Consider the following 13,446-nt stretch of genomic DNA (forward strand, 5'->3'; position numbering starts at 1 on the left):
GCAAATTTATATTCTAGAACATTTTAACCATTTTCCACACCTGCCAGCAATGCAAGAAGGCTAAAAGTGCCCCGTGCCAGTGTGGTTGAAGGGTGAGGGCACTCTCATGAATACGAGATCGAAAACTGCCCAAATCTCAATAGTGGCAACCCCCAAAATGGGATAGAATATTCGAAAACCATGGGTCTGATGAGAGACTAATATCTGACATACATAGCTAGTCCTGAAACTCAACAAAACACATCCACCATGTAGAAGGCATATCGTCACCCTTGTGATATAACCATACCACTCGGAAGGGCTATCTCCATCTTTGCCACCATTCACAGTAGATGAGATTCAGAATTAAGCCAAGAGCCCACCAGTGCATGAAAATATACAGGAAATGTGATAATCAATGAACTACAGTGTCCCTCGGTATCCACGGGGATTTCATTCCAGGGTTCCACCCCAAAGCTTGTGCACCATTGGTGGGAATGCAAAATGGCACAGTCACTGTTCGAAACAACGTGACAGCTCCTTGGAAAGTTAAAAATAGAACTGCCATATGTGTTGGTCAGCTTTCCGTCAATGTGACAAAATACTTGAGATTTAAAAAAAAGATGTTTAGTTAGACTCCCGTTAACAGGTAGGGTTTCAGCCAATGGTTACTTGGCCTGGTCTCTTAGGTCTGTGGCAGTGCAGCACAGTACAGCATGGTGATGGGACACATGTTAGAGGTGGTCTGCTCACCCCCGGGAGGAAACAGTCTCAGGATCCCCTCAAGATCACAGTCCCAAAGATTTACACCCTTCTAGTGACTGCTCCTCGGAAGGAACCACTACTCCCTAATCACACAGCAGACAGGTGAACGTGTCTGCAGATATGGGTCTTTGGGGGAAATTTGTATCCAAACCATAACACCATATAATCTAGCTGTTTACTTCTGGGTAGATACACAAATGAGCAGAAGTCAAACATGGGGGATCATGTCCATCAGTCCAGGACTTAGAAGGCTAAGCCAGAGGATTGGTTGCCTTGGCTACATACTGAGTTCCAGCCAGACTTAACTAGGAAGTAAGACCTTAAAAACAAACAAAATTAAAAGCAAGATATTTAAGATATATTTGCTCACCTATGCTCACAGTATATTATTCACAATAGCTAAAATTATCTAGCAACAGATTCAAGTATCTAGCAACAGATGAATGGGTAAACAAAATACAGTGTATTCATACACTGGGAGAGACTATTCAGTCTTCAAAATGAAAAACCCTCTGTAATACACAGCATGGATGAGCCTGGAGGGAGGGGGAATAAATGTAATAAAATAAATGACTCATAGATAAAACAGTGTACTTTCACTTACTCAAGGCAATTTAGAGACAGAAAATAAGGCTGATAGTTTGCAGTGGTGGACAGAGAGAGGAAGGGAATTTTAAAGGATAGTGTTTCTGTTTTACAGGATGAAGGATGTGTGGAAATAGATGGTTGTGTGTGTGTGTATGTGTGTAGGTGTGTGTATATATATACATATATATATAAATACCATCAAATTGCATGCGTTAAACAATTAAGGGGATACATTTTGTGCTTTATCTTTTCTCTAATTTAGGGAAAATTACTTAAATTAAAATTCCCAGCCCCTCCTGGGAAACCAATTCATATGCCAGAGTCCTAGTACCCTTTTCTGGCTTCAGTTTCCTCATCTCTATAAGAATGTGGCAGGAGAGGGTGATATCTAACTCGGTGGACTTTGAGGGAAACAGATGAATGCAGTTGTGGTCCATGGGTGCAGGCATAGCTGACGGGTTCTTATTGCTGCTTCTGATGTGGGGAACTCCAGCAGTCACCTGATAAAATCAAGCACCAACTGTATATCCCTAGACAGTTTCACGTCTACTTCCATGCCATGTACACATGCATGACTCCATGTACACATGCATGACTTCATGTGTCTATGGAAAAATCTAGGTACCACGTAGGAGAGATAACATATGATATTTGTCAGAGATTGGCTTAATTCACTTAATGTGGTTATCTGTCTGTATTCAGTGGCAATGCCCCTAACTGTAGTGTATAAGGGCTCCTTTTGGTCCATACCCTTGCCTTCATTTGCTAATGCTTTCTTGATGACTGCCTATATTAGGTGTTTTAAAAGTAGATGCTTTTGGAAACATCAGGTTTCTATCTGCGCCCAGTCAAGCTGGGTATGGAGTGGGAGAGCTTCACTCCCTAGAGTCTAATCAAAGCCCTGCTTGGTGGGACACAAAGGCAGTCGTCATGCAGAGGTAATGCTTGGAATAACAGAAAGACTCGCGTAAACTGTAAGCCTTCAGTACCCCCACCTCCCTTGGATTTATGAGCAAGCCCTCCCCCCAGAGTCCCTACTGAAGCATCCAGTTCGTTCTGCTTCCTAACTTCTTCAAGAAAAACAGTAAAGATAAGAAAGAGATTGCTATCATTTGCCTTCAAGTCTGGGAGATATTTATGTCCTTCAATGCTCCCAGGCCTTTAAATTTTGAAGTTTAAAACATGTTTTATCTCTTGAATAAATAGTAGATAAATTTTCTTTTAAAATGGGAAATGAACATTAGCCATTTATTTTGAGAGATGGATTTATAGGATTTTTCCCTTGCTTTCATACATGTCTAAATATTAAAAGAAAAGGTCAACCCATGAATAGACTTGTTTGGTTTGTCCGAGACAGGGTCTCGTGTATCCCAGGCTGGCCTGGACCTCACTGTATAGTGAATGATGACCTTGGACTCCTGATCGTCCCTCCTCACCCCCACCTCCAGTGCTGGGACTGCAGACTAGTACCGTTCACCTGCCTTCTGTAGTGCTGAGGGGGAAATCTAGAGCAGGGAAGGAGGGAGCCAGGCTGACAGGAGAGGTTCCGGGGACGTGACTTGCCAGCAGCAGCAGCCATGGTCCTTGATCAGAGGCTGCACAAGTGTGGTCTTCTGTGAGGCGGTCCTGTTGTCATAGCTCTCTTAGGCTTACACTGTTCTAGAAGGCGTGCTTATGCAGAATTCGAAAGTCAAACCCAAGGAAAGTCCTACACGAAGACGTGGCAGGAAGGATTAACTATGGGGTACAGAAAGGTTGTTATTGTGAGCCCAATAACAGGGAGGCACCTTGCTCAGTTCCAACACCTGTCATGAGGAAAGGGTTTGATCTGTGTTTACTGAATACACTAGGGGAAGGTGATGAGGATCAGTATGTTTAACAAATTAACTTCCCTAGAATCACCAGTGGCACCATACACACAGCCCCCCACCCCTCCACTCCAAGGCAGAGTCTTGCTGGGTAGTCCCGATGACCTAATCCTTCTGCATTAGTATCCCACACACTAAGCTTAACGTGCCACCATGTCTAGCTCCGGAGACTCTCAGAGCTATCTTTCAAGTAATGGCCCATGTGGGTTACAGCAACTTTATGTAAACATTGGGAACTGTGATTGGGTAGCACCACTGATGTTTCTGTCCTGCCCCATCCTGATGCTTGGAGATGGAGGCCAGAAAAGGTCTCAGCGGCTTAGGCAATTCACTTGCAAATTGATTATCAAGGACAGTTTTATTCTGGCGGAGCTGTTCTAGATGTGGTTGATAGATGATGTAGATGGCAATGATGCCGGTTCTCCGGCTGTTTGCAGTGTCTCATTATTACCTGTCCTTTCCAACACAAAGCAAAACTGAGGACTTACCGCTGCGGGATGGTTTTACCTGCATACCTAAACTGTGAATCTATTATGAACATTTCATCTCCTCTCTTATCACAGTCTGCAGTGAGCCATCTGTCAATCCATCCAGCAATTCAATTTAAGAAATAAGTTACAGACGTACTAAGAACTGATGCATTGTTCCTTCAAAATACGGTAGCATTCCCACCCTCTACCAGGGCAGTGTTTCTAGGCTTTTGAGGTAAATTTTACATGCAATGAAATGCATAAAACATTTATATTCACTAGTTGAGACTTGACAAGTGTATAAATGCCTGTGGGCCAAGTATTATAAAGATACAGTATATCACCATAGCAACTGGCCTTCTGATTTTTTTCACTATAATTTTCACAGGATTTCTGTCGGTGTAAATAAAGAATGTGTTAAGGAGTAAGCACAGCTCATTTCACTTCTAGAATATTTTCAAGGATCACTCAAAACAAATAAAAATGGTCTTGGGATTTTAAGAGCCACCCACAGCCTGTGTGTGTGTGTGTGTGTGTGTGTGTGTGTGTGTGTGTGTGTGTGTACAGCTACCCTTAGATACAAGAAGAGGATGTTGGAAGTTTCAGGTGGTGAGCTGTCTAACATGGTGGAAAACATACATGAGCCCTTTGCAAGAACAGTAAGTGCTTTTAACTGCTGAGCTATCTGCTCCCTCCAATGCTATCTGTGTATCAGGAGCTGAGCCATCTCCTTACCCCAATGGTACCTTATGTACCAGGTCTTGCTACTTTGTACCCCACTGAAGAGAAATATCATAGATTATTAACCTGTTTTCCCACTGAGAGATACTTAAATGCTTTCAGATTTTGTTCTTAGGGATAAAATACTCTTGCACAAATTATTTTGTGGACCTATGTTTTCATTTCTGTTGGATTAATACTTTGGAATTAAAGGATCATACAAAAGATGGTAGTTTGTTTTATAAAAATCAGCTGTGTTTTCCGAAAGTATTTAATGCATACAATAATCCCACCATTACTGTATGAAGGAAGAATGTGTTTTCACTGTTTCCAAAGGGCCTCTCTGCATGTGTTTTTTTCTAACTGGAGATGTAGGTGAATTTAGAGGCATGGGCATGTGATACAGGGGACCCTCTCCCTATCATCATTGCCACAGCCTTGGGATTCTGGGAGGCGTCTGGCTGTGTGGGAATGGGTGCAATGCTATGAGACCACACAGGGTACTCAGGACACAGCAGACCTTAGTGGTTAACCATAGATAGAGACAAGGGGATGTGCTTTGTTGGTGAATCATGACACCTTTGCCTTGGGGCAAACAAATCCTTTTGTCTTTACCTTTGAAGCAATGGATAACCAAACCAAATATCATATCTGGAGAAACACAAGCCCTGGTCAGAGTTAATAGCCAGAAAGGGAGAGATAATGCCATAAGGAAGAAAGTTGGCATCAAGTGTGAGGCCAAGATGTAGAGGTAGATATATATATATATATATATATCCATTTTTCTCTTAGAATGATAATGTCTCTCATTTTCAGAAAGCAACCTTTTTCCCCGTGTGTGTGTGTGTGTGTGCGCGCGCGCGTGCCTGTGAATTACACACATGTGAAAGTCAGATAGCTTGCAGAAGTCACTTCTCTCCTTTCACCATGTGTGCTGTGGGGATCAAATTCGGGCTGTCAGATTTGGCAGCAAGTGTCCTTACCTGAGAGGATCTCATCAATCCCACTATGTTGTTCAAGCTGGTCTCAAAACACCTGGGCCTAACTGATTCTTCTACCTTAGTCTTCTGACTAGCTAGGACTCCAGGCATGTGACACCATGACTAGCTTTGAAGCAGCTTTTAGATAAGGATTTATTGTCATGCTTTAATGGGTTAGGCTTAAAACTAATCCATCGTATGGGGTTATTACAAAGTCTTTGGTCCTCTGTGTTCTCTTTATGGCAGCATGGTTTATAAAACACACGTTGCCTGTGTCCTCCCTTTATGTACATACCACATGGGCAAACATTTGGCCAGGAAACAGATGGTCTTAGAATTGGTTCAGTGTTTATGAGTAAGGGTTAGACAACTGGTTGATTCAGGATTCGTGCTTCTCTGAGCAAACTAGTTGAAAAGAAGCAGAGTTACAGGGAACCCAAGGCAGAGGATAGCTTGGAGGTAATCCAGCACCTTCTCACAGGGAGATGGTAGAGCTGAATCCAGGGTGGGTGTGACTGTAGGACCTCCAGTGTCTGACTGGTTGTTGCAGTTAGGATTTCAGGGATGATGAGGAAAAATTACACTTACGTCAGCTCAAACTCAAGTGACTTAATTGAAAAGAGGAGTTAGTTGCTTTCCCTCAAACTCAATCCCTCAGTCTCATTCCAAGCAAGTGAGCATTGCAACAGAGCACCAGCCACAGCTTCCCTTCTCCCCTGCCCAGATCTCCTGTGGATCCCACAGACCATCCCCTCCTGATCTCCCTTCCCCATCTCATCACAGTATTCCAGCCTCCAACACCAGCAGGGACCCCTGTAAGCACACCAGCAGTTAAACACGCAACACACAGCTATCACACTGAAGATCCAAAGAAGAAACAGAAATGAAGGAACAAGGCACCCAGCCAACAAAGACAAACCCAGAAACCAACACCTAGACCTATAGACACCCCAAACCCAGATGCCCAGACACCAACTGGGGGGGTACATTGCCAGGGACAACATCCATACAACTCATTGAACGTGGAGAAGTCAAGCTGTTACCCACATGGGGACCTCACTCCTACATTTTAGTCTTTTTGGTTCAGGCTACTGAAATAGAAACATGGATACCAGCCCAGTCACAAACCCTGTGACCTACAATCTGTCCTGCCTGCAATATATGATAAGGCAGTGGTGGCACAAAATTTGTGGGGATATCCAACCTGAGACTAGATAGCCCAGAGACCTTGTGGGGGAAATCCTTAATGATATTCTGCTGCACTCATAGACCAGTGCCTTATCCAGTCACCAGCAGAGTTTTCCTCAGGCAGCCGATAGAACAGATGCAGGGACCCACAGCTAGACCTATGCAGAGTCTAAATTGGGCGTCTCCATCAAATCCCTCCCCTCGGAGCTCAGGGAACCCTGCAGAAGAGGAGGCAGAAAGACATCAAGAGCCGGAGAGCATGGAGGACAGAAAAAGAACATGGTCCTTCAAATGAACTAACCAAGGAGCATATGAGTTACAGAGCCGGCTGTAGCAAGCACAGGGCCTACTTGGGTCTGCACCAGGTCCTCTGCGTACATGTTATTGCTATTACCTCAGTATTTTCTTTTTTCATATTTTTTATTTAACTTTTTACACATGTTACTCTCAGTTCCCCCCTCTTCTCCCCCGTCCCCTCAATCCTCCCAAACCCTCGCCCCCAACTCCATCCTCCCTCCACTTCCCAAGGAGGGCAAGGGCTTCCTTACATAAGGGATTTTCAGAGTTGTCACATCATCCCTGGCAGGGCCTAGGTCCTCCCCCATGTGTCCAGGCTGAGAGAGCATCCCTCCATGTGGAATGGGTTCCCAGAGTCCATCTGTATGCCAGGAATAAATACTGCTCTACTCTCCAAGGTCCCACAGATTTCCAAGGCCAGGTTGCGGGGGTGGTGGTGGTGGTGGTGTCTGGATCAGTCCCATGCTGGCTCCTCAGTCATCAGTCTGGGGTCCACATGTTCCGCCTTGTTTAGGTCAGCTGCCTCTATGGGTTTTGCCAGCCTGATCTTGATTCCTTTGGTCATCACTCCTCTTTGCAACTGGATTCCAGGAGTTCAGTTCGGTTCCCAGCTGTGGGTGTCTGCCTCTGCCTCCATCAGCCACTGGATGAGAGTTCTATTACTTCAATATTTTCATGGACTCCTGACCCTGAGAACAATAGGGTCTCTCACTCTTGGGCCTGCTCTTGGGACTCTTTTCCTCCTGTTGGGTTGCCATGTCCAACTTTGGTATGAAAGTTTTTGCTTCATCTTGTTATATTTTATTTTGTCATGTTTGCTTGTTTTCTCTTTAAAACCTGTTCTTTTCTAATGAGACAGAAAGGGATTGGATACTGAGGGGAGGTAAAGTGGGGAGGACCTGGGAGGAGTAGAGGGAGGGGAAACTATAATCTGGATATATTGTATCCTCAAAGAATCTATTTTCAATTTAAAAACTTCCTTTATATCAAATTACAATGTTTTTCTTACAAATAAATATTGTTTGGGTGTTAGTGAAAAACAAACAAACCACAACTTACAAATACCAAACTCATAAGAACCCATATAACCAACCTGAAAGGAAAATTTATTATCAGACAACAAGAAAAAGTCACAGTTCCCAAGGCCTTATGACAGCCTAGGAACATTAAATAAGGCCAGAAATGAAATACTCACCATCCATCAATGTTTTGGCTGGCTTCCTTGCTTAGTCGTGCAGCTGACCCAGTTCCTCTCAGGCTGAGAAAGACTTCCAGTTTCATGGTCAGACTCCCTCTACTGAAATAGAGTCAAATGTTCAGAGTCTGTTTGAAAGAACGACTTTGTACGGTTTCTGTCAAATGGGCACCCTTGTTGTCTAACCACAACAGATCTTTTTACTGTCAGGAAAGGTTCAACACTCAACAATTACATGCCAGAAAATGTGATTAAGAAAAATCTCACAGAATATCAGAAGTCCAAAAGAAGAATGGCCTCATCTATTAAAACAAGGTTTTATTTTTATCTATGTGAAATACAAATATGCTGTCTTGGTTTGTTCATTGCTTCTGTAACAAAATAACAAAATATGAGAGATTAATAGAGATTGCCTTGCCTTGCAACATGGACATACAGCAAAAGTACTGATTTCTCTTAGCTCAATCCTTTTTTATTCCTTTGCTTGATTTATTTTTTAACTAGTATACAAACTAATTTTAAGTGTGCATACTAGTGGGTATTATATAATACAATGGTTTAGGGCTTGTGGGCCAGAAATGAGCAGCCATGTGTGACGGATGCAACTTGTGGTTCTGGACCTCAGGCCTGTGGCTGCACTCAGACATTCCCTCTCTTGATCTTCCCTTAGCTCAGCATTCTCTGGATATCCCCCTCACACTTGAGCCTGGTTGCTCTGACCTCAATGCAATTCACACATCTAACCCATGCAACCCCTTCTTCCCCAGGATCTGTCCTGATACGCTCCCTCGTCGTTCCAGCGCTATCCCGCAGTAACTGATACCTTCCATAGCTTCAGCAGCCTCTCTCCCATGGTTCACAGTTCTCATTGAGTCTCCTTATCACCATTTCTGACTTTCTTTCTTTGGATCCAACTTAGGAAGGTCCAGAGACACTCTCTTCACCACGGTATTAAGAAATACGCTGCTTCTGGGTTGTGGAGCCCAGTCCCAATGGGTACATCTACAAAACATGGCACGCCAAAGGCGTGGGAATTGTCAAAGAGGGGGCTGAGGGGACATCAAGGAAGACTGGTTGGAAAGAATGTCAGCTGGAGGAGGATGTCGGGATAGGCTCCAAATGTCATCTTCTGGGTTCAGCACACCATTGCACTCATGGAATAACTGCTGTTGTGGTCACCTGCATAGGATTGGACCCTATCAGTATTTCCTCATGGGTGGAGGAGGAACCCTTGAAGGTCCCACACTCCCTGGCAAACTACTGGCAATTAACAGTTGCTGGGAAAGAAAGCTTAATTTTCTTCAGAGAGCTACTGAGAAGTTGTTATTTACCCAGTAATTAGATCCCTGCTCAGGTTCATGCAAACAATCCTATGCAAACTCAGTGTGTTGCATGCAAAAGTGTCAGGCAAGTAGGAGGGGCACTGCTTAGGAGGGAGGGTTCCCACAGGAGTGGGCGCGAGATGAAATGCGGTGACTGAGAGTTATTACATATGCATAAAATTGTCAAAGGATACGTGGAAGGAAGGGGAGAAAGAAGAAATGGAAGGAGGGAGGGAAGAAGGAAGTAAGGGAGGCAGAGAAGGGCTTGAGGGAGGGAGGGAAATGCATGGTCCAAGGGAACACTAGCACATGAAAAGTCTTTGCTCCATCTGCCTGGTGTGACAATGGCGGGAGTAATGAGGGAGAGCCACTGCAGATTTGCACTCCCTGGTGGCAATGAGACAGATAGGATGCTGGAGGAGAGGACAGACAATGGCAATCACCCTTCAGAGTGGGCAGAGGTGGGGAGCTGACACTGGGGAGGGGTCCGATGGTGGGGATGAAATGGGAGAGCAGTGTAATCATTGCAAAGACTGGCTTTGGGACATTTCCTTCAGCTCTTTGGGTGGCTCTCCTAGTGGAGACTGGGTTTCTGAGGAAGATCGAGCCCTGCAAAACTATCATGTGCGCACCACAAATTCTCTTCCAGGCCTCTCCCAGAGGTACCTGGAGCCATGTACTGGGTGACCAAACACTTGAGAAACATTCAACCCTTCTGGGACTTGTGAGGTTCTGACTCTGAGTAATGCTAACATACGGGTATCTGAGGTAGCCATGGACTCACACCATGTGCATCTCCTGCCATAGGAAGCTGGGCAAGCCAACAATTACTCTGTTCTGGATCTAGCATCCTCTGGTATTTCCTCTAAGGGCTGGTGCTCTTGCTCAGCAGTACACTGTTTGCTTAGCCTGTGCAGGGCCCTGAATTCCACCCCCAGAACTGCTAGGAAAACAAGATGGAATAAAACAAAACAAAACTGCTCATCTGTATTTTCCCAGGTTCTGTTCTGGCCCAGGAGGAAAGCCCCACTGATTCCTCCCCACGGGCACCACACTGAGCTATGCAGAGGCTGTTTTCCTGCTGAAGCTCTAGCTCTCCGTCTCAAGTTTGTTTTCTTTCAGAATATAAATGCATTTATGCAAAAGAAGGGCGCGAACCCTTGTCGTTCCACACATCTGTCTTTCCCTGGGCCCTGTGGCATGATACAGTGACCATGCATTCAGTGTGGCTGCCGCATACCACAAACTGCAGAGGTTTAAAGCAAAACCCACTCACCCTCCACAGTCCCCACAGACCAGAAGGCCAGGCAGGAGTTAGCTGAAATTAGGCATCAGCAAGCTGTGTTCCCTCCTGATGACTCAGGGAAGAGTTCACTCCCAGTCTGTTTAGCATGTCAAGTGAGTTCAGTCTTTTGTGACTGCGGAACTGAGTCCTTGTCTGTCTGTCTGTCTGTCCGTCCGTCCGTGGGCTTCTCTCAGCTCTTATGGATCTCTGGCTCTTTGCTACATGCATGCCTTCTCTGTCCCACAAAAGTGAGTCCTCCCAGCACGGATACCCTCTGTCTCATGTCTTTCTTCAGGAAAAGTTCTGTACCCCATAAGAGGTACCTTCATTAGGTCTACTGGCTTAGGATCCTAATTACCGTCACGAAATCTTGTTTTCTACAAAATTTAGAATAATAATTTAGAATAATCCCAGGCATGAGATCTCATCACTGATGTTGCCCCCACTCAAGGACATTATGTAGGTTCAGGGTCATTAGGAATCATCTTAGAGTTCTGCCTACCACAGTGTTATGGAAGCATGTAGAGTAGAGCCTGGAGAGATGTTCTAGCTAAGAGTACTTGCTGTCCTTCTGGAGGACCCAGGTTTGGATCCCAGCACTTACCTCAGGTAGCTCACAGCTGTCAGTAACTCTGGCTTCAGAGGATCTGATCCCTCTGCGCTACAAGGGCACCTCCACTCACATGCACATTCCAACATGCAGATCCACATACCTATATATAATTAAAACTAATACAAATAAATCATTTTGCCAAAACCCTATTTCAAGTTTGTTTTTTTTAAAAAAGGATGACAAATCTCTGCTCTCTCAGAACAAATAATAAACAAGATTACAGCACTATTTTCAGACAATATAGGACAACTCTACAAGGCTTCTGTTTGCTAAGGGACAGAGAAGCCCCTAGCTTCCTTAGTTCTTTCCTAGGGACAGTGTCTCATCAACTGACAATGAACTGTCATTCAAGTTGAGTACAGCAGCTTCACTGTTTGCTTAGCCTGTGCAGGGCAAGAATCTGACTTAAGACCATGGAAGCAACTGAATTATATGGGAAAGATCTCCAGCACTGAAGAGCCAGCTATGTAGACGGGTGGCCCCAGAAGTCCTTGTAAGAGTCATGGTACCTAATCAATGACTGGACTGGGCTGCACCTGCAAAAGAAAGATTGAACAGCGAGTCAATACCAAAGGATTGAGTATGGGCAGGAGATACTTGAGATAGAGAAACACTGGGAAATAGATGGTGGAGTTATCCAAGTTAGTAAACTTCAGGAGTACTGCATGAGCACCCACAGACCCAGCAGAGATACTAGAAGAGCTGTCTTAGGGATCAGTGCCAGGTTTTATAATAAGACATCTCTAGAACAACCCTAACTAAAGCCTAAAAGCAACATTGGCAAATTCCATAGAAAAACTGGATTGTGACTGAGTTCTAGTCAATTTGAGGGTCCCAAGAAACACTGAGGACTTCTCCACTGATCACCCTATTGAAGCAAACACAACTCCAAAGTGATTGGCTGTCCACTAGAACAAAATCAGTTCATAAACTCGATGACAATAAATTAACCTAACTACAAAAAACTAAGATGTTTTACTAAGACCTGCACATTCTCCAAACAAAGAATATTCACCAAGATGGACCACATTTGATTAGCCATAAACTAAGTCCCAATAAAATGTTTAATTACTATTGTTTGTTAACCATAAAACCACATTAGAATTAACAACAATAAGACATCTGTGAAATAACCAAATATTTGAAACTTAAATAATATCCTGCTAAATAACATAAGTCAAAGTAGAAAAGACACACACACACACACACACGCACACACACACACAAATCTGGGAAATGTTTCAAACCTAAGGACAATCACAATACTGAATAATGAAGTTGGCAGGCTGTACAGCTAAACAGACAATTAGAAGGAAATATACTACTTCATAAGACTGGACTAGAGAAGGGAATCTTTAAAATATCCATCTTACTCTCTTTTCTCATATTTTATGTAGTTTCTTTATTGATTCTTTGGGCCTATCACATCGTGCCTCCCAATTCCAATCACCTCCCAATATCTTCACATCCACCCCTTATCCTTTCAGTGCCCCCCCCCAACATACAAGAAATTTTTTTTTAAAGCTAAAACAAAACAAACAAAAGCCCTTGCTCCTGTCTGTCCTTCCTCTCCACTCCTCCTGGATATCCCGCAGACACCCTAAGTCAAGGAGATCCTTAGGGTACCATTCATGTGCTCCAGCAGGTCATGGACGGGGTAGATGTCAGGGTGGACCGAGCCAAGGCCCTGGAATGGGTCTGGGTAGCAGCTGAGCTTGTCTCTCTGGGCCACTGTGCTGCCTGCCCTGCTCAGGTTAGGGATGCGGCCAGCTCTCCTATACTCATGCCATCAAGGCCAGCTCTCCCATGCCTGTGCTGAGAGGCGGGGCTGTCTCTCCCAAGGTGGTGGGGGGGGAGGACCTCACCCATGAGGCTCCAGGACCAATGAAGGTCAGAGCAGACTCAGCATGGTCCTCTGATTTCATCACGTTTTGTTCCTATGACCTCCTGTGGTAACATGCTACAGACATCAACACAGACCCCAGACGGAGCAAGACTATGAACCCAGACATGGCCCTCAACAGCAGCTCTGGCCTGGACGTCACCATGGCACCAGATAGCAGTGCAGGCCACTCAGATCTGTATGGCCCCAGCTGTAGCATGGCCCGTGGACACCAACATGGTCTCAGGTGGCTGACCAGATCCAGGGCATCCACAAGGCCCTCTGTGGCAACAG

General features: G+C 44.6%; 1 protein-coding gene across 4 annotated transcripts in view; it reads right to left on the reverse strand.

The window, feature by feature from the left end:
• Positions 1-12,683, reverse strand: part of Reg4 (regenerating family member 4) — a 38,165-nt gene extending 25,482 nt beyond the window's left edge. For 3 of the 4 annotated variants that reach the window (XM_021235470.2, XM_040752161.1, XM_040752160.1), the window contains exons 1-3: positions 11,262-12,683; positions 8,874-9,052; positions 8,051-8,152 (exon numbers count right to left, since the gene is read on the reverse strand). In XM_021235470.2, coding sequence (XP_021091129.1) covers positions 8,051-8,057 — 7 coding nt within the window. In that variant the 5' untranslated portion in view covers positions 8,058-8,152; positions 8,874-9,052; positions 11,262-12,683. Of the gene's footprint in view, positions 1-8,050; positions 8,153-8,873; positions 9,071-11,261 lie in introns of those variants that run through there. The other variant, XM_021235471.2, reaches the window with a different exon arrangement.
• Between the last annotated feature and the right edge of the window lie 763 nt (positions 12,684-13,446).

This window comes from Mesocricetus auratus, unplaced genomic scaffold (genome assembly GCF_017639785.1).
Source record: "Mesocricetus auratus isolate SY011 unplaced genomic scaffold, BCM_Maur_2.0 Super-Scaffold_100009, whole genome shotgun sequence".
NCBI lineage: Eukaryota > Metazoa > Chordata > Mammalia > Rodentia > Cricetidae > Mesocricetus > Mesocricetus auratus.